The sequence below is a fragment of the Nesoenas mayeri genome (assembly GCF_963082525.1).
Source record: "Nesoenas mayeri genome assembly, chromosome: 3".
NCBI classification, from domain to species: domain Eukaryota; kingdom Metazoa; phylum Chordata; class Aves; order Columbiformes; family Columbidae; genus Nesoenas; species Nesoenas mayeri.
In genome coordinates, this window is record NC_137544.1 from 101,589,441 (window position 1) to 101,610,927 (window position 21,487).

The following is a 21,487-nucleotide window of genomic DNA, read 5'->3' on the forward strand; positions in this document are numbered from 1 at the left end:
TTTCACCCCTGGCTTATACCACTTCTGTTTCACAGGACAGACTGCCAATGAGTGGCTTACCATTGTCAAAATAGTAAGGGCTTCTCTCCATTCCCTTGCGCCAGCTCTAGTGCTCTTCACCAAGCCAATTTAGTCAATTAAAGAGGAGAAAAGTATTCCATGGGTGAAAAAAAGAAACTTTTTGTTTTAGGAAACTAAATTACTTAAGAGTCCAAGGCAGCAATAAAGACTATACAGCCTGCAACTGAAGCAGGGGAAGCTTTTCTATCAACACAAGTGCCCATAAAAATCAACAGTAGAAAAGGATTTTCAAATTAATGGAAAAAATAGCAGAATGCCCTAGTGTCTGACTGAAAGATGAAGTTCTGAAATCACCAAGAGGGTTACACAAAGTCAAAATAACTTTCATCTTTTACTTTTGATACTTGTTAAAAATCTTGAATAAGCAATTGTTCCCCTTAGATGATAATTCTGCCCTCTTTCTCTTGATTAATTTACTGTTCTTCTCTTCACTAGCTCTCTAATGTCTTATGGATTTATGCCATCCCTTCTCAGAAATTATCAGTAATCAGATAACACCAGAATTGCTTCACTGTCCCAGACACTTAGACTTGAACTCTCATTTCAGTTCTGTACAAACCAAGTACAGAATTTGTAGGCTGCCATAGTAATTTTCTCAAAACTGAAGGGAGGCACAGAGATCAGCATCTCTTCTTTACACTCCCATCTTTGCACAAGTCTGTAGAAATGACTTCTTTCATGCTTAACATATTTAGATATTAAAACAAAGGTAGGCAGCTGACCACAAAGTTTTTTGGGTTTTTTTTGACTCTTAGTCACCACTTACTTGTACATTCCAGAGCCAAAGCTCAGAACAATCATCTGGGCCACAGGCAACAAGATAGTTGTCATCTGGACTCCACGCAATATAAGAGACGCCATATGCATGACCTTCTAATGTCTTAAGTAGTTTTAGCTGGTGAGTATCCTGAAACGAGAGATTCTGTTGAGGCAACACAAATGAACTCCTATTAGATTTCACACACACAGTGTATCCAAGTACAGCATGTCAAGTTTGCTTTATGCAACGTGGCACCTGCATTTTACAAGATGCATGAATAGGTGGAAAAGCAGTTGCTAGTTTGCAGAGTAGGACCATTAAAAGTGTCCAAATTTCAATGTGCAAACCAAGAACACTTGTAGGTATTTTTGTTTTAATCTTCTGTGATTCTGAATGTGGAACTCTCAAGATATCATTGTGTACAGAGTTACACTTGCTTTAGTATATAAGATTTCTGTAGTGTCAAGTCTCTCTATATCTACTGGAATACAAAAGTTCTGTTATCCATGTTTTACATTATTAAGTCGCTTTCTTAAAAGTAAAGACATGCTGGAAGCCTATCATGGTTAAACAGAGAACCAAAACCTTCAAGTGCCAATGTATTTATAAACATTAATGTATCTTGTGTATGCTGCTCAAGAAAAAAAAGTTTTAAGGTATTTTTAAAAGCTTCCTTGAGAGGTGTTCTAACTTTCAAAGTGTTTGCTACAGCAAGCTGTTGCATCTTTTCTGCCAGATTCCCTGAATCAAACATACTTTGCTCACTAAGGATATTTTGTATCACCTTTATACTACAATTGTTCTACTGCTGCCTTGTCAGAGGAAGTCAACTGCCAAGCAGCTTATCAGAATAAACAGGACAGATAGATAATGGTAAAACCATACACTGGCTTCCTAAATACAGAAACATGCTTCAATACAACATCAGCACCAACTCTTAACAACATGCATATACAGAAAGTAGAACTGAGCTTTTTCAACTGTTGACAATAATTTCTGCGAAGTCTCTTGGAAAGGGGCAAGTAGATTTTCCTCCCTCGCTGCCCCCCACCCTCCCCTTTTTCTTTTTCTGCACAGGGGATGTTTATACCTCCTACTTCTCTGAAAAATGAGTGAGTCATTTGAAAATCTAGCTTCATTTCTCAAATTGTCCCTTCTCTTTCTTTTGTTTTAGTATTAATCAGCAGAGCACCTCTTGATTCTAAAGAGAAAGAACATGGTCAGCAGAGGAACAGAGTGACACAAAGGACTGTTTCCTGGGATCAGCTGCAAGGGATTTGGCGACTCTCAGCCAGCATGCAGCTTTGAAGGTTCTGCTGGCTAGAAAAACTAACTTCCTCAAAAGGAAGTGGGCAAAGAATAATCTTCAAAGCACAGAAATAGACAGGCAAACAAATGGACCTCCTCAAGGCCCCTCTTCGATTCTAATAATTAACCCTGGTCTGCATTAGACACTGCTGTGTCTGTAGCTATGCTGATCTGCAAGGAAACCAACTCATGTTTGACATCATCTCACATTCTGGAGCTTGCCTGCAACTTCTTTTTACATCAGCATTAAAGCAGCTTGTCACTTCTCCATCACATATAAGACTCCTGAGGAGCAAGATGGATAGGAACTTCCTCTTCTAATGACAGGACTCTGTGGCTGTTCTCTCTCATACTGCTCTCATACTTCAAATACATCAAAATAGCTATACCATGTTTTGCTCTAAAACAGCAGTCAATGGTATTTCAGGAAAACATCCCCAAATTTAGTCCATCTCCTTCCCACTCACCACCAGAAGCAATCTCAGCACTTCCATCCCTTACATACAGCTTCACAGATTTTTGTTATGTAGAAGAAACAACTACTTCGGTATCAACTTAAGTCTGATGTAGTTGAGCTCCTTGGCTGAAAAGCCAAAAACCTGTCAACAGTTTTCAGAAAGTACGGGGCGGGGGCAGAAACAACACAATGTTTCTGTAAGGAACAAGTGAAGGGAAAGCTCTATCAGAGAAGATGCGTGCCAGACAAGGTGATGCACGTACTATGCTTACCTTTGTGTTCTAGAGATTCTGCCACGCTTAGTAACGGTCAAATAATACATTCCACACACAAACCTAGTTCACTCAAGACATTATTTAATGCTGCTGAGTCTGCATAAGAATTTTGAAATGAACAAATGAAAATGAAAACAGAAGCATGGGTTAAGACAGTTTGGAGATGTAGCTGGGTCTTCAAAAAAAAAAATAAGAAACTCATGCCATGAAACAAAAAAAAAAGCTACGGAAGCAGTGTCATTACACACCAAGAAGGGAGATAAGAGGAGAAATGAAGGGTTCTCAGACACATGAAGTGCATGTGGAAAAAGAATACTGTTTAAAATAAACAGCGATCTCCCATCACTTTCCCAGACAGAGTTGGACAGATGTTTCCTTGTAGTTTATATACCTGGGTAGAATAACTCTAAATACCTAAAGCCTTGAAAATCTGATTAAAAAAAAACAACTGATGCAAAATTCATTATCAACTCCTACAGGAAATGTGAGAAGGATGCTTGGCAAATATGAAAATGAACCATTTGAGTTATGTGGCCTAATATTATTTAGGCATCCACCTCCTTGAGACAGTTTACAAAGTCAGGTTGTTTTGTTGGGTTTTGGTTTTTTCTGTTTGTTTGGTTTTTTTTCCAGATGGGGGTTTTGGGATTTTTTTTTTGGTGGTGGGGAGGTTGTTAGTTTGGAGGGGTTTTTTTGGTACTCAAATACCGAAGATAAAACCGTTCAAAACTACTTTCCCACTAACTGTTTATTAGAGATTTTGTTCCTTTAGAAATCCCTTGACCAAAAGGGTTGGTAGTCTAAGACACCAAAAAACATTTACTTGGTTTGATTAACCATATATTAGCTAACAATTCACTACAAAATGTGCTAATCAAGATGTTGGGTATTAAAACCCATCAACATAAGAGGAAGATGCGCCTCTACAATCAAGTGAGAACTCAACAGCAAAAAACATTTGATCCTTAATTTACTTCAAATTACTCATTTGTTAAAACAAAACAAAGCCAACAGATCATTTCCTAAATAAATAAGTCATCTTATGCTGCTACGCATCTCTTGGCCCAGAGAACACCAGCTCCAGCTGCAAACAAATCACACCAGTCCTATGCCTGAAAAATCCATAGCACTTGCTGTTAGTTCAGGGGCTACATAAAACCCTGTTCTATGTGCATAATTGTTAAGTTCTCCCATCTTCTTAATATAAAAAACAACTCAAATTATCACAGAATAGTTTGGGTTGCAAGGGACCTTCGATGGTCAGCTAGTCCAACCCCCCTACAATGAGCAGGGACATCTTCAACTAGATCAGGTTGCTCAGAATTATACAGCTTCCTAACCTGTAGTTGAAGAAAAGGTTTAAGTTCAGCTCCCAAATCCCACTAAAAGCCAGTACAAAACTGCAAAAACCTTTTATCTTCCACTTAGCATACCAGTTTGCAGCTGTGTGGTTAAAACAAAATCTAGGGATCTTATTTTTGATATTTTTTTACAAGCATTGAAACCTACAAATATTGTGTGCATACTTTCAAGTTTATTCACAATTGTTATAAAATGTATGGATATATACTTCCATATCACTTCTCCAAGTCAATTAAAACAGTCTTAGATTCACCAGTCTTTTTATTTACATAAGTATAGCTATGGGTAGGAAAGATAAGTCTGGTAACTGTAGAATATTTCATGTAAGAGAAACAGTGCCACAGATGGGTATCAAAACCTAAAACCACAGTCTGTAAGAAAATGGATGGGTACACTTCCATTTGTCAGTGGATTCTGATAAGTGTTTAAATCTTAATCTCAAGACAAGACAAATCTTACAACAGCAACCAGCATGAAGTGGTGTACTGATACAATTTCAGTTTAACACATACCATTTTATTGCTCAGAAATAAAGTAATAAATGGTGAAATAGATATTTAAAGTCCAAGTGTACTAGGAGTAACCAACTAACACAAAGGGGTTAGTCACATGCATCAGATCAGAAGCGCTCTTAGTAGGAGTGATTTAGAAGAAAGGTTCCTCATTGTCACACTCCTTCCACTCTCACCCGATGCTTCTCAAGGCCTTCAAGCCAAGAAGCTCCCTTGGAGGGCATCAGCAGGCTTTACCCCATGGTACTGGTCAGGCACACACAAAGTTCCTGCCCCAAAGCAGTCAACAGTTCAAGCCTTATGCTCAGGCACCAGGTTTCCAAGCATCCTCCTTCACTAACTTAGACTGACCACGATCTTCAGTCTTCTGTGTCCCAGAGAAATACCCTTGTCAGTGGGCTACAGTACGTTAGCCTGTCCTACAAAAAAATCAAATCATCCTAGCAAGATAAAGTAAAGAGGGAAGGGAAAGACAAGTCATACACATTTTAACACATGTTGCACACTTACTGGATCAACCTGCCATATAATAACAGTTGTGTCCTTAGATCCCGTTGCCAGTTTAGTGCCGTCATTGGAGAATTTACAGAACCATACTTCATTACAGTGCTCCGTTAGTATCTGCTGTGTATAGCATGGGAACTGTTTCCTGGGAAAAGAATGTATTTTCAGATTACTACAACAGCAGTAAGATTTTTTTTTTTAAAGCAAGATCATAAAAACTAAAACTTTTTTAAATGCAAGATCGGACAACTTTGAAAATTCATCTATTAACAACTGTTTCAAATAAGTACAGAATGAAGTGTCTTTTCTGGTAAAAAGCTCGCACCACCGAGTGACTGTAATTAATTGTAAGAACTTAGAACTATCATTCCATTCACATAATTTGTTATGCTTTCATATAATTTGGAATAAAACTGACCTCTTTATGAGCATAACAATTTATTAGCACACGCTTCTACAATGTATAGAAAATACTGCAGTCCAAACCTGTTTGAACCCTACATGCAATGTTTCATGTACATGTGAAGATTTTGTAAGTACTTAACTCAGTTATATCTTGCCAAAATCTTTTGAAGTGATTCTTACATAAAAGCTGAGTAAAATAATTGTCTTGTTTCTTTTTCTTGAATGTGATCTTGCAATAGGGTATTTCTTTGCCTTCCTTTTGTGCCATTTTTCACTTTCTTTGCAGAGTACCACATACAATAGCTAAGCATAACACAATACCATTATAAGCTTTCAACTTGAACAGTTTTCCCCTCACAAAAACTATTTTGTAAAATATTAAGTGTTTATAAAAAAAAATTATATGATAAACTACCAAAAGAGAAGAGTCAAACATTTCTGTAGAACCACTATTTAATCTTCCAGTTACACACTGAGGAAAAGCTAACAGTCAAAATATTAAGCTAGGTAGAACTGCACATCAGTTTTATTTTATTTACAGCTTGCCCACTGTATAAGAATTTGATGGCTAAGCTAAAATAAATGTAGGCTTTTACATCAGATGACAGTTTCTACATGTAAACCTGCAGTAATTAAAAGCTCATTGTTCAGATGCACTAAAAAGCAGTCTCTAACCATGGACACTTTCTTGAACTGCAGGGATCCTGAGGTGGTTTAGTTTTATGTTGAGTTTTCACAGGGCTCTGTGCAACAGGACAATAACTCATGGGACACAATGGTACTAATGTAACAATTACGGTCTCCATGAACACACACAGTTGTACTTATCACTGGAGATAAACTGGCCTAAAAAAAAACAACACACACAAAACCCCACCACAAAGCAAACAGCAAACAAACACCCACCCAACAACAACAAAAAACCCCAAACAACTACCACCTACTTCCTTTAAATTTGTATTTTAAAATACAGTTTGGTGGTAGTCAGGCTGACAAGACACCTGAAAAATTACTTCTTACCAGAATCTAGAAAAAGTTCTACTTAACACAGTGTCTATATCCTCTCAATCCATTTTCTTTTACCAGAAGATGCCTCCTAATCCATGCTTTAAGGCTATCAAGCACCACTGAACAACCCTACAGCCCTCATTTCCTGACTCACAGTAGAGGAGGACACACAAAATGTACATATATGTATCTGTAATTGTCCTCCTTTGGTATGTCTACTTACTCTTCTACTGAAAAACACAAGTCTGCTCTGCTCCTGCTTTGAGCTGACCAGGAGCTGTCTAGTTTGTATAGTTGCCACTGGAACAACACTGAGCCCAAGGTAAAAAGCCCCACCCATCAAAGACGACTTTTTTTTCCTTGAAGTCTAGAAGGCAGACAAGCCCTTACACAGATATGTGCACCTACAGAAAGAGCATTTCCTTATTATTTAGCCATATTGTAATGAGTTAATGTTTTTCCTCAGAGCAGCAGTTTGCTCTAGAAGGTGAGAGAGTCTTTATCTGTAACTCACACAAAGTACAAGGGGCACACAGTGTCCCAGGAAAGCCTTTTCAGCATATTTCATTTTAAAAAAATACTCTACAGAACAATAGTGCTTGTATTTTAAAGCTTGAGAAAACCAGCCAAAGTTTTGTAGACACGAAAAGCAAGCAGTATAATGCTGGAGTACACTACTTTCATAGTAAGGTGGTCTTTAGGTTCCTAAACAGGCACAGTTAATGTAGCTGCTGCAGACACATCTCAATAGCAAGTTATGCTATTCACAATCCAGATCAGTGCGATCTCACAAAAAGTTCACTTCATTAATGAAACATACAGCCCAGCAAGCTGGACTTCACAGATAGCAAAGCACACATTAAACAACTCTTCTGCAGAAGGAAACAGCAGCAGTCTCCAAACAAGAAACTAAAGCTGGTTGCATAACAGTGTCTGGGTTTGTTAACTAGATACTACTGTAGCTCAAAGGTTTTTCTTTTTCCTTACAAATTGTTCTGTTCAGCTCAACACACTTTAATCACGTTGTTCACATACTGAAATAAAGTAGTAAAATAAAGTTATCTGGTTTTGTATTTACAAAAGTTCAAAATTCTAAATAAAACAAACAGCAATTGTTTTTTTTAATTTCCTGTACATACAACAGAAGATATATTTCTCAACTTCCACAATGGTTCTTTTTCAAAAATGCTATATTAAACTAGTACCTAGAAAGCAGCAGCATTCACCTCTCGTTTGGGCTCCACCATTTGTTCGTAAACTTTAGTCTGAAGTTTATTTACATGAAACCAAGACAAAAGAATTCAGGAAAATAAAGAACACCACCATACACACAAAAAAACGCAACAAACAAACGACAAACACAACCAAACAAAACACCCAACAGGCTGAAGGCTCTCAAAACCGAAAGCGACCACTCCCAAGTGCATCAATTCTCTGTTACCAGAATCTCAGACACATTAAGATGAAATAATCATAGCTTTACTCCCAGCAGATTCTTCCTCTTTCTCCCACTCTCATGAAGTGAGTAAGTTTTAGTTAAGCATTGTACCTATTAGTACAATTCAAGCATGCTTCATCAAAATATTGCCTGAAGTCCACAACAGATTAGTTCCAACTAAAAAATGGAAAGTTGTCAGTATTCTATCATTTAAGTAGTACAGAACTTAGATTGTCTAAGCTATTAGATTACTGTTACTTCTGTCAGTTTAATCAAAATTTGGCTTCCACTGTCTTTAACTCACCTCATTATGCCCAAGCATGGCAGCATGTACATCGCACCACAAACTGATCTCAGACCCCTGCAACAGGTAGGTACAATAGGTTGAGTTGAGGACAGAATGGAAGCCTTTATTTTGAATTGGGGTTTTTTGGAATTAAAGTAGTCACGGGTATGTATGTTTGCATGTATGCATACATACCAAATATACAAGCTAAAGAAGCACATTAGGTGAAAATAACTCCCAAAACCTATGGCCAAACTTACGTCAGCAAATAGATTCAGATGGGTGAAATTCAATTTCAGATTCATTGCATATAGTATTTTATATCTGGCTCTAGCTAGTCCAACTTTAGTTAACCATGCTCTTTACAGTTGGCTTGAACGCTCCTGGGGGCTTGATTAAGCACAAACCCCTACAAAACACCCAATGTTATTTATGACATGTAGAAAGACAAATTAAATCTGTTAGTCTGATTTTAAGATTCACTTCTTAAGTAGGGAAGCCACAATTCCAGCATCTGACCTTTTCCAATATCTCTTAAAATGGGCAAATGTCCATGCACATATACACACAAAACTGTGGCAACAACGTGATGTAGCAAAATTGCAAGCTAGACAATAGCCTAAAAATACTACTTGAATACAAGAAGTTCCAAGGATATTAAATTAAAACCTTCAGATGGGTAGAGTGAAGTACTATGGAAGTCTGCATCTTTCAAAACAGACTCCGAGTAACCCAAGAATGTAAGTCAAACCAGCCAAGTTCAGAAAGTTTCTATAAGTTATCAATATTTAACTTCCTCAGATGAGCTAACCTTAACAGGAAAAAATTCCCATGTAAGCCCAAGTGTTGTTGGCCTGTTACATGAGCAAACATAAGAGTATCATACACAGCCTTTGTTTTCTAGGTGTCCTAGCCCTCATTACACCATGCACAGCAGTTTTCCCAAAAAGTTACACTGAGCTTTGGGTCCTTGGCAGAGTTCTGCTGGATGAGAAAAACACAACTCAAGTCAGCCATTTGTTACTAACAAACATCTTCCTGCTTCTTGCCTGGTAGAGTACGGCAAATAGTTTTAAGAGTTAATGCGTAGGTTTAAGAGACATTCAATTCTTACTACGTTACAAATCTGAGAAAATAGTTCTTTATACCATTCATATTATATATTATGTAAACCAGAAATGTCTATTGCACATTTCTGCTCTACTTTAACATTTGTGTCTAAAAGCACCTCACTGTCCACTACTAAAAGCTGAAAGCTGACTTAATGAAGTATGCATCAGTAGACTTTCTGCATTCCAGTAACCTTGAAGACAGGAGTCTAGATAAGAAACATAATAGCAATTCTCCAGAGAAAAAAGCACAGCAATCATGTGTTGATGAATAAACAAAGTGGCTGCCCAAAATTACAAGAAACAAGTGGGAAGGATTAGCGTAGTATTATATTTTATTCATACCTATCTGATCAAAATGATAAATCTTCAATCTGACCCCATTACCTGACTATCCAGCTACCAAAGTCTCTTATACACACCTTCTACTCCCTGCCACTACTCATTAAATGAGAACTCTTTTCTCAGTCAACTCCTGTTAAACCAACTCAAAATAGTCTTCATATTCCTTTTCAGAGTAGGTACAATTAGATTATTTTAAAAAGACAAATTATATTGCTTCCCATATTAAAAGTAGCAAAGGTTTCTTACCTACTACAAACATGATCTATTAGCAGCGACACAGAATCTAGATTACTATCTAGTTTGGTATTATGATATAGGCACCGGTCCCGTTGAAGTTCCACAGCCTGACGTAGCAGGTTCTGTAAACGCCTTGGAGGAAGCATCACTGATGGGGGTAGGTACGCTTTAAAAGAGTTAAGAAAAAAAAGCACAACAAGATATATAAAAACCTAGTCACAAGTAAGAATGTATTTTGAGTATTCTTAGAAGAGATATTAATAAATAAAGCTCAAAAGCTACAGGAAAATAGTGCACACGGTTTGCCAAATCTACAGCCATACATCTGGAAATTGAAGCATGAACTTCTGGAAAGCAGAGCTGTATGCAAGGTATTTGTAGTTATAGTATACATATTATATATGTACTAGTAATATATATTGTAGTTATAATATATGTTGTCCTGGCCAACAAGCACCATCTATACAAACTCAAAAAACAACAGTATCAGTTGTGTTCACTTAAAGAATTCTCTATTAACATTATCAAAATAAAGATATACCATGGGTTTTCCAACTCTGATACATAGTATCACACCAGCCACAAGAAACAGAAGAAATCATAATTCACATCAGAGTCTGAGACCACTACCAACCCATCCTGGTATCACTAGTGGTTATAGGCCACACTTCAGGTGTAGCTCAGTGTAGCCGCCATTTACAAAACACTCCCCTCTCCCTCCAAATCACACATTTAATCACCACGTTATGCTATCACTGCATGCAGCAGAGCTAAGAAGTAAAAGCTTCCACTGCAAAAGGTTAGATACAGGAGACCAAAGGGTAAAGGCATTCCCATTAACCAAGAAATACAAAAACATCAACCAGCAAATGCAGTTAAAGCCATTTCCCTGGGACATGTCATTATATAAGATACACTGGATTTACAGAGGTAGGAATAAATTCTAAACACTAGAACATCTTACTCTGGAGTTTGTCCAAAAGTTTAGATCTGGAAGCTGTTCCTTTCCCTTCCCACTCTGCTTTTGCACGCAAATCTTCTGCATGGCTACACATCAGATACCTGTTTAAAAAAGTGCACACACACCAGACTAAGTCTTTCTGGAATCATTCTTTCCACTTTTAAACATGATACATATATAACAACATTCTCAATGAACTGGAAATAGGCGACTTAAGCTTGAGACTGATAGGAAAAATGGCAGTGAGCTATTCCACACAAACACACATTTGCTTCAGAAAAAAAGGTCTGTGAATTCGCAATAGCAAAAAGTAAACAAAACACAGATTTTGGGAAAGCAGAAATGTCTTATTTTCACCCAAGCACAAACAAGACTATATTAATCTACTTATTCAGCTATGAGATAATAGGCTAATAATTCAGTATCAGATGACCATAGAAGTGTATGTATTAATTTGGATTCTAGTACTATAAGAGTAAATCACAATGAGGTTATCTTCAAGCATCTGAAACCAGGCATTTTCTACTGAATAGTCTTCTTTAGTCATCATTTTAGCATATCTCACTACAGTTGATTAATCAACAGGATAATGGCTTTAATACAGTTTGAGTTTTCACAATGTCAGCAATCAAAAGCTATGGAATTCCTTCAAAAATTCCACCAAAAGAGCTTTCAGAGTCCAAACACTTACCCACTGAGGATATGAATGCGTTCTGTATTATATTTCAGAGGTGTCAGTTCACAGCGTAGAACTTGAAGCGCCTCCAGGACCTTGCCATCCTCCAGGTATTCCAGGTACTTCTGCTGCAGCAGCAAAAACTTCATCCTCTGACATGACAGAAAGCAGCAGTCAGGGGAAAAAGGTTGACTGAAGTTTCAGAAAACGTTTGAGCCTAAACAGAACAGTAGAAACCATTCTACTATGCCCTTCAGAAATACAGCTATATGTAATGTTCATTACTCAATTTCTTTTTGCTGGGTTTTCAACAACATTGCAGAAATTAAGTTATCCATGAACTTCCTTCCCACCTTATGGGGCTCCAGGTACCTTCCTACCTCATTTCTCAGATCCTCACTTCAACTTGTCTCATCTCTCTTCCCAATCTTACATTAAATCAAGAGAAGTGACCAAAAGCAGCTAATCACAGATTTAGGACTGCAAGACAGCACAGAACACAACAGGCCCACTCAACAAGTTCTTATACCGCTTATATGGGAGCCAACATGGATTGTCTGCATAGCTGCGTAACATATAGCAATAACAAACTGAAACTGTCTGAGGTTTTGTTTTGTAGTTCCACATTAAGTTGTTTTCCTTGGATGTTGCATCATTTTTCAGGATTACAAGAAAAATACTTTCCTATATTTAGGAATCACTTCTCCGAAGTAATCACTGCTATTTCACAGTGTTCCTTTCATCTTGTACAGGTTTTGGTTGTTTTCTTTAAAAATAAAAAAAAAGAAAATCAAGCCTGCTATTCTAACAACAAATGTCTGTGGATTAAAAAAAAAAAAAACAAAAAGAGAAAAATCAGGTATTCATTTACTATACTCCAAAACCCAAAGTCCTAGAAATTTCTAATACCAATTTATCAGAAACACAGTTTTGTTGTTTCTGGATAAAACCAACTATTATGTGTTTGCACATCTTTACTGCTAGCAGTTATCAGGTAGAAAAGACATCTCTGGTCCACAGGACTCACCAGGTTAAAGAGGAAAATGTACAGTCTTAGACATATCAGTGAGAAACAGAATGAAGATTAAGTGCAGCAAATTACATTTGCTTTTCTAACAAACACACCACCAGTTCAACCACTGGCTTCCTTTGCTTTGTCAGACCTCAGGCACCTCACTATTTTCATGCTCATATTTGGTCAATGTTTACTTAGTTTCAAACACGCTGCTAGCCTCCGTAAGTAGAGGGATAATTGGGAAGTTTAAGATGCTCCTGTCCTATTAAAGCTTACATGAAAGTTTAAGGCTTACTGTATGTAAAATTCAAAGTTAAACCATAAAGCAAATTTATATTCCAAAGATGTTCAGTTCTTCAAAAGAATCAAGTTTCCACATACAGTGCTATTAACTTACCACACAGCTTTACAAAGCACAAAACATTACATAGTAAAAGTGATTTATGTTCAAACATGTCTGTAGTGCTCTATTGCCCTGCAGGTGACAGGCAAACTCACAGCACATTCCCTATCCCGTTGTTTAGTTTATTTGGATTTGGAATTGTTAGAGCATCACTGTACAGTTCTTCCAGGTGAGACATTTGTTGGTGTTCTGACACGCAGACAACCAAAAGAAAGACATGCCAAGGATTTACAGCCTCCACGGTTGTTTCCACACAGCAGGCCGGCAGACCTCATGCTGTTTGCTTATTCACCAGCAGCAGGAGGGATAAGAGCTCCCTCTCCCAGCCCGTGCTCACAAGGATGCATGGAGGTGCTCAGGTAGCAGTCACATACCATATTTCACTACTCTTGGTAACTTTGCACTGATGATCACCATAAATTAAAAAATAGTCTAATATTTAATAAAAACTCTAATCCCTCCAACTCTTCCTTCTCCAATTATTGCCTATAATATCTATTCCATTTATATCATATTTCCCTTAAATGTGATAACCATCTCTATCTAGTCATTCTTTCTCTCTCCCTGCTTTTAGGACTTGGCATGTTCATTCCATTTCTTTAGGGGAATAAGTAAAAAGAGCAGAAAACCCTAAAAAGCAGTTTTTCTAATGCCAGTTCTAACAATTACATGGAAGCATTAAAGGAACACTACCAAGTGGATAACTTGCCAATTTATCCAAAGATTTATAATTTCAGCTTTGGGTTAGAAAGTAGAATTTCCTAAAAAAGGCATCAGTGCCATGTGCAACTCTGGCATATCAGGAAGATAAAAGCTTCCAGAACAACACAGCACTGTATACTTCATGCAGGAGTCTACTGTTAACATAATGGAGAATTAGACTAAAAAAAACAGCTTTAAATTGTAACTTATCTATAGCAAAAGGCAAGAACTAGAGCAAAGTGTTGATAGGGAAATTAAATTGATTTTCTTAGCTATTCTGATAATTGCTCAAAAACTTGCCCTACAGCATACTCAATGGCATGAGTACAGCCTCCTTGAGGCAAAAGTCACACTCCAGTGACATATTTCAAGACATTTTTTATAAAAGGACACTCACAGCCTCTTGCCACTTATTTCTGTGCAGCTATTGACTTTGCTGACAAACCAATTTCACTGAACAACTGAATTTTGTCTTCATTTTCTCTCAACTACTTATATGCTCTACTAATAGTACTGCTAACTACTTTCAATACCACTTCTTATGATAGACAAGACCATTTTGAGTACATCATCTCCTCTACAGCCTAAGCAACCTCTTCTAGAAGGAAAGAGAACTGTTTATAACACTGGCAACCGTAAAGTAAAAGCACAAACCCCACCATTTAAATACAATAAAATGAGTATAGAACTAATCTGATGCAATGCACAAGAACTGCTTACTCATTCTCCATATTCTTTAGCTGACTTCCAAAGAAGGGAAATAAAGATTATCATAACCCAAATTATAACATGTACAACATAAAACAAGTGCCTGGGATTTGTTGTTATCATCTCAGTGTTTGCAATGGAAATTCAACATCATTACACTCTTTACCGTTGAACAATTTAAATCCAGACACCACCATCGTTCAGCTTACAGCAAAGATTCTTCACCCTGTAGGACGCATGGAAGAGCCCCACACAACAGCTTCAGCACTGCCGCCTGGCTGGTTTTGTTCAGTTATTACTACCTCTGCCTGTCTTTCAACTCTGTAGAGAGGATGAGGATAAAGTGTGTTACTTTGTTGTTTCTAGAAGCTATTATTGAAGTGTAAGTTGAACCTCTGATCACCCTGGGGCAAAACTAAGAGTTACTACATTTACAGGGGTTTTTTGTTTTCATGTAATATTAGCATTTTGTTTTCTTCAAACTAGAGCCTTTGATTACTAACATTAATGTTTAGTATTTCAGTCCTTCATTGTCCTAATTGTTAGGAGGAAAGCCCCTTATAGACTCCTAAATTGTAGGAATTTCTGCACGGACCATGCTCCACCAATACTAAGTAACCCAAGGTGAAAGCCTCAGCAACACAACTGTGAAAATAATAGAACAAGTATCCTACCACAGTCAATAAATTGGGCCATTTTGATCACTAACTGGTTACAGTAGCAAATCTTCAGACGTTTAAAGACTAAAATGTATAACAACCTAATTTTAGGATTAGATTTTGGTGTTACTTTTGACCTGCATACCTTAAGTAATAAAACTGTTGTGGAGCTTGTTATTTTTTGAACTCTTAGCACAGTAAACACTACTGAAACAACTCTTCTTTGAAATGAAGCAGGTAACTAAAAGACATGCTGAAATTATCAGCTGATGTTTCAGGACAAACTCAACACAGTAGCTACCTGTTTAGAGCCTGCAGAACCAAGACTCAAATTTTCATTACTCTGTAGCCTTTGCTTTCATAGTCTTGTAAATCACTAACAAAAGCACTTAAAAACTATCCAAAACTTAAAAGCAAGATTTGGTATGTAAGAGGTAGAAAATATTCTGGCCTATAGAATTTAATAAGGCTTCAACCACATCAAATCCTGCCACTTAAAATAGTAATTTATCCCAATAGGGAACTGCTCTTAATGGTGGTAGCAAGAAGGACACCACACAGGCAGGTGGAGCACTTTGCTCAAAGTACAAGACAAATCTCCTCTTTGTTGTGCTGCCTGCTGCAGGCTGCCTACCTCAAGAACTGGTGGAAAGCCCTATTTAAGTAAATGGAAATAAAAAGTAAAGACGACAACTTGAAAATATATTCTAGAGGACTATAGAGAAATAATCTTCAGATTTCTTCCTAGGTTACCCAAGATAGATGCCATAATATGTCTGAGTAGCACTAAAGTAAGCAAAACCTCGGGCTGGCTTGAAGCTGATATTTTTCCAAGTGTTACTCAAAGAAGAATAACATGCTTGAATCAACCATAAAGTTTCCTACATTTTGTCTCAAGACAGCTGTATCTTATATGCTGGAAAAGTAAACACGACTAATCACACACTATACAGCACTCAGTTGTGTTGACACAAATAGAAATAGCAGACTGTCGTGTCCCCCTACCAACATATAAAAGATTTACAAATTGAGTTCAGCCATTTCACATTTAGTATTTTCACCTGTAGAACTTAAAGCACTTTGCAGAAATAAGGGAAATGAAACGAGTACAATTTTCAAAATCCTGCTCACTGACCACACGTTTCAAAAGCAGCTATATATCCTGGTTATTTTGTCCAGGTCATATTAACCATAAGGAAAAAAAAAAAAAAAGGCAAACAAACAAACACACACCACACATGAAAACAACACAACACACAAACCAAAACCAAACCACCAAACACACACACCCTATTTTGTTAAACACTCTGTGTCATCCAAACTTTTAGGTACCCAGTCTTCTTGTACGTACACATTTTGAAACATCTAGTCATACAGTATGAGTCACAAGTCAGGAAACCCAATATCTAATATTCTCTTTTTAAAGAGTTACCTGCAGCAGCATCTTGTTTGGACTTTCCCTAATCAAGACATTTATAATCTTCATTAGCTCTGGCTTCGTTGCAGTTGGGATTACCTACAGAGCACAAAGCATCCCTCCTTACCTGTAATGATCTATCACTAGTTTTCCGGGTGCCAGCTACACTAATAACCACCCATAATCTCAACTGTGTACAAAAAAGCCCAGTGGGGAGGGAGGTGAAGACAGCGTACACACGATGGAGCACGCACAAGCTCAACTTATCCTTGCAAATCAGTATTTTCTTACTAATGCACACATGCAAGACATTTAATACTGCTTTCTGTTTTCCATTATATGAAGTTTACATAAAGGAGAACAACTTTAAAAATAAAATTGTTAATATTTGGTTCAGGTAAAGTTTAGTCTAAACCAAGTATTTTTATCGTACCAGGTTTTATTAAAGCAGTTAGAGATCAACATTGAAGAAAAGCATGCTTTCAGAGCCCTCCAAAACAAAAGCAAAATGTCCTTTTTTTCCTCAAATTAAGTTCTCCACAAAGTACACTGATGATACTCAGTTAAACCTCTTGACTCTCAGACATGTAAAATATTAATACTACAGAGAAACTTGACAACTCCAGAAGTTCAAAACATGAGAAAATCTGATTCAAACGACCATTCATATTCACATACAGTGGTTTCATACTTTCAGTCTCCATAAACTATTGGAAGCTGCATGCAATATTCTCAACTATTTGAACAGTAAATCTTCTGTACATCAAGTCTTTAAGAGAAAGTGGACTACTAGTCTAATTAAGAGGTGCTAAGCTTTGACCAAATTAATAGAACAGAATGTAAACTTCTCTCAAGTACCCTCTGATGTTTTGTTAAACATCTGTTTTTCCTACTTCACTTCCTGTTCTCTCTTTCCCTCCCTCCCCCACCAGACAGGAAACTGTCTTGACAACAAATGAATCAGCTAGAAGTGGAGCTAAGCAGCCATCAGCTGATTCTTCATTGTTTACAGTCAGACTTCAAAAAGCCTTGCTAGTGTTTTCTTCTTAAGTGACCATAGTTGTACTAACTTCATTTCATTAAAATCAACATTTAAATAAAACAGAAGAAGCCATTTGAAGAGCTAATTAATGTTCTTCTATCTCCACATAGAAAAATCAAACCAAGAAACACTTTCCTCAAAGTTACTGAAATTATAACAACATATATTGTAATTGCCAAGTCACAGGACCTACAAACCTCTATTTCTAGGTTCATCTTTAAAAAAAAAGCCAGCCAAAGAGAAAAAGCTCCAAATAAAATCCCAAACAGCAATACAAATACATTTGCTTTTTAGAAGCCATCTGGAAAAGCAACAGTATTGTTCATGGTCTATAGCAGTCTCCATATTCTTGTAATGTGCTATTACAATGCCAACTCCGCAACGGTATTACTGTATTTTGTTTCTAAACTTCTTTTCTCTCAAGACTTAACTCCCATAAACACAGAGATTGTGAGAAGTATTTCAAGTTTGAAATTAATATTAAACATACACAGTTTCAACAGAAACTGACCTATTTTAGGACCGTTACAGGATTTATATTTTATCAGTTAAGTATGTTTAACAAACTTTGAACATTCAGTATACCAAATATTAACCTCCATACTTTGGAACCTCCTACCTCACATTCTATAAAAGAATAAAAAAAAGTTCAGATTAGTATGACATTTGAGGTAACATGCAAGCAGCTTAAAGTAAACAAAAAAGAAAACAAGAACTATGGACAACCAACTCCATAGAGAAAGATTACACCACTACAATTAGTCCAACTATACAGCTCTGAAAGAGTTCAAGTGTGCCTCTTACCACAATTGCATGCGGAGAATGCACTAAGGCCTTAAGTTCATTCAGGTCGTTCTCAGCCTGCAGAAATCAGCATAAGAAAAAAACAAACAAACAAAAAAGTATATAAGGAGAGTGGATTTTGAATTCTCTCACAGATACTATAAATTTAAACAGTGGTTAATACAGTCCTATAAGCCCTACGTTACCTTATCCCATTCTCCTTCCATGACATGATTGCGGAATTTGGTAGCAGAAGGATGTTCTAAACGACATCCTGACTCTTGCATGAGAAGATCAACAGTCTGGCTGCAGGAGAGATACAGTGTAAAAAAACCCGACCAGTTTTACCCTCATAAATATACCGCCTGCTATGATAACAGTTAACCATATTTAAAAGTAACCTTGATAAAGTAAAAACACTAGGACGATATTCAGATGCCTGTCCAAAAATACTGTCTCAGTTGCCTGGGGTACATAAACAGCTACCTGCAGCTAAAGCAAGTTGTGAATGAGCCTGAAAGCTTCGCTGAAGTACCATAAAGTATGGGACTTACCAGCCACCACAAACAGCCATCCCTGCACAGAAGATAGACTTCATGAAGGAAGACACAGACTAGAAAGCTGTTAGGTACTGGCTATGATCCTCTATTCCCTCCCTTCCCCCCAAAACAACATGGAGAGCTACTACATCCTGAACAGGCCTAACTTTTTCTTCTTCATCACATATTAAAAGACTGGCTCCTTAAAATAAAATAAACAAACTCATGAACCTGTGGCCCTCCCCCCTTTACACTAAAAATAGCTTATTTACTGTGGTGTCGTCTATGAACAGTCACGAGTTGTCTGCTGCTGCAAACTTGCCTCTTGTGTCACAGGCATTTTATGTACCAAGTTATTTCTAATTGACCCATTCCACGGTGTTTTGAAGACTTCTTTTGTGGTAGCTACATGAAGACTTTGCAGGATTTCTCTAACCTCCTTCCAAAATCATGACATGTTGGCATTAGCTTTACTCACACACTCAGTGTTGTGATTAAATTTTTAGACTTCTACTCCACTGGGAAATTATTTTTCCTATTCCAGTTCTAAGAAAGAGCCAACATATTTGATTCTAGTCGACAGATAAGGTTATTATCAAAAACGTGTCCAGCAGAAATCTGCAGAGACCTTCATCATTTACAGAGATGAAGGTTTTTCCAAGTGAAACCAAACAGCCTAATTTAAGTGGCAGTTTAGTTCGTGCTCACTTCCTCCGAGCTGACAAGCCAAATCTTGGAGCTCATCTGCAAAGAGCCGCCCCCCCCACGCCCAGCTGCGGGCTCCATTATGTTTACCAGATAACTTCTCCCCCACTAACACATTTGTATTGATCTGCCCTTATCGGTGTGCAACTCGACTTCCATATTGCCATCCCTGGCAGAGCAAGCTCCCGGCCTCTCGGTCCGCAGACACCGAGCGCAGGCTTAGCAAACACATCCCCGGCTCCATTTTTTTGGGAGCGGGCCTGCCTCACTGCTGTTTGCACCCAGGCACTGGCCTCTCCTCGCTGGGGACTACCAGGCCGCGACAGGGCATGTTTTGCCACCAACCCCCGACCCACCCCGCTGCGCAGGTCCCTTCCTCTCCCCCCCACCCCAGCTCCTCATCCTCCCCGTCGATCACCGGCCTCCTGCGACCCCGCGCTGGACCCTGCCGCCCCCTCCCCGCCACCGGAGAGAAGGACAGCGGGACGTGTGTGGGGGCCCACACCGAGGGCCTTGGGTCAGGGCGCCCCGGCCGGCACCGGGAGGGAGCCCCCCCCGGCCGCTCTCCCGCTCGCCCACCGCGGCCTCCCCCGCCTCCACGGCCGCGGCCACTTACTTGAGGCCCAGGCCGTGGAGGTGCTGCCCGATCAGCCGGATCACGTCCTCGTCGGACTGCGAGAGCCGCTTCTTCTTCTTCAGGGCGCTGCCACCGCCGCCGCCCCCCAGCTCCGCCGCGGCCGGGCCGGGACCCCCGGCGGCGGGCACCCCGTTGTTGACGCTGAGGCCGCCGGGGCTGCCGCCGCCGCTGTTGGCCGAGGGCAGCAGCCCATTGGCGTGGGCCAGCTGGTCGCCGGCGGCCGTGCTCGCCGAGGCCTCGCCGTTCTGGGCGCTCAGGCAGCCCAGCTCCGGGCCCGCCGGCCCCTGCGACGGCTGCTGCTGCTGCTGGCCCCCTCCTGCCCCGTTGGCCTGCATGGCGCTGCCGACGCCGCCGCTGCTGCTGCTGCTGCTGCCTCTGAGCGGGGCGGCGGCGGGGGCGAGCCCGGCGGGGAGCGAGGGGGAGTGGGACGAGGTGAGGCCTGCTCTGCCCGCGGAAGCCCCGGGCTCTCCTGCTCCCTCCACCGCCGCCGCCGGGGAGGCCCGGGCTTTCTTCCGCGGGGGCGGGGAGGCTCCGCCGGTGTCCGAGTCGGAGGAGGAGGAAGCGGAGGCCAGAGTTTCCTCGCCGAGAGCGGCCGTGGTGGGAAGCCGGAGGGGCGAGGAAGGGGGAGGCGGGGGGCGGCGGGGGTGAAGGGAGGCGGAGCGGGGCCCTGTGCCCCCCGGGGGTCCCGGAGGCAGCGCCGCCGCCCGCTCGGGGCTCCCTCTGGCGATGGCGGCCGCCGCTGCCCTGAGCCCCCGCCCGGCAGCCCCAGGCGCCCGGCCCGCTCCGCTCGCTGCCCGCTGGGTTTGTCTCCTCTCAGCCCAGCTGCAGCCTAATGGAGTCCGGGCCGGGACGTCACAGGAAATTCCTATACTGCCCCCTACACACACTTCCGCCGCCCGGGGCTGGGGGTGGGGTATGGGCCCTATAGGTGCCGGGGGGAGGGGGCGCGACGGGGCCGGCGCTGGGGTCGCCGCTGACACCCCGCCGGGGCCTGCCGGCGGTCGTCCCGCACCGGGCCCTCTCGCCTTCGGGGCGGGGGTCGGCCGGCGCCTCTGGGGGCCATAGGCAGCCCGCCCGGGGGGCCCGGGGGTCCCGAGGGTGCGGGGTGTGTACTGCACCTGTCAGTCCTGGGGCCAGAGCTTGGTGTCGGACA

General features: G+C 40.2%; 1 protein-coding gene across 6 annotated transcripts in view; it reads right to left on the reverse strand.

The window, feature by feature from the left end:
- WDR26 (WD repeat domain 26) overlaps positions 1–21,163 on the reverse strand; it is a 33,373-nt gene extending 12,210 nt beyond the window's left edge. For 2 of the 6 annotated variants that reach the window (XM_080341781.1, XM_080341783.1), the window contains exons 1-9: positions 20,314–20,808; positions 18,660–18,759; positions 18,475–18,531; positions 11,740–11,876; positions 11,052–11,149; positions 10,097–10,253; positions 8,415–8,471; positions 5,266–5,404; positions 848–988 (exon numbers count right to left, since the gene is read on the reverse strand). In XM_080341781.1, coding sequence (XP_080197907.1) covers positions 848–988; positions 5,266–5,404; positions 8,415–8,471; positions 10,097–10,253; positions 11,052–11,149; positions 11,740–11,876; positions 18,475–18,531; positions 18,660–18,759; positions 20,314–20,669 — 1,242 coding nt within the window. In that variant the 5' untranslated portion in view covers positions 20,670–20,808. Of the gene's footprint in view, positions 1–847; positions 1,004–5,265; positions 5,405–8,414; positions 8,472–10,096; positions 10,254–11,051; positions 11,150–11,739; positions 11,877–18,474; positions 18,532–18,659; positions 18,760–20,313 lie in introns of all 6 variants that reach the window. The other 4 variants (XM_080341785.1, XM_080341782.1, XM_080341784.1 and 1 more) reach the window with 4 other exon arrangements.
- Between the last annotated feature and the right edge of the window lie 324 nt (positions 21,164–21,487).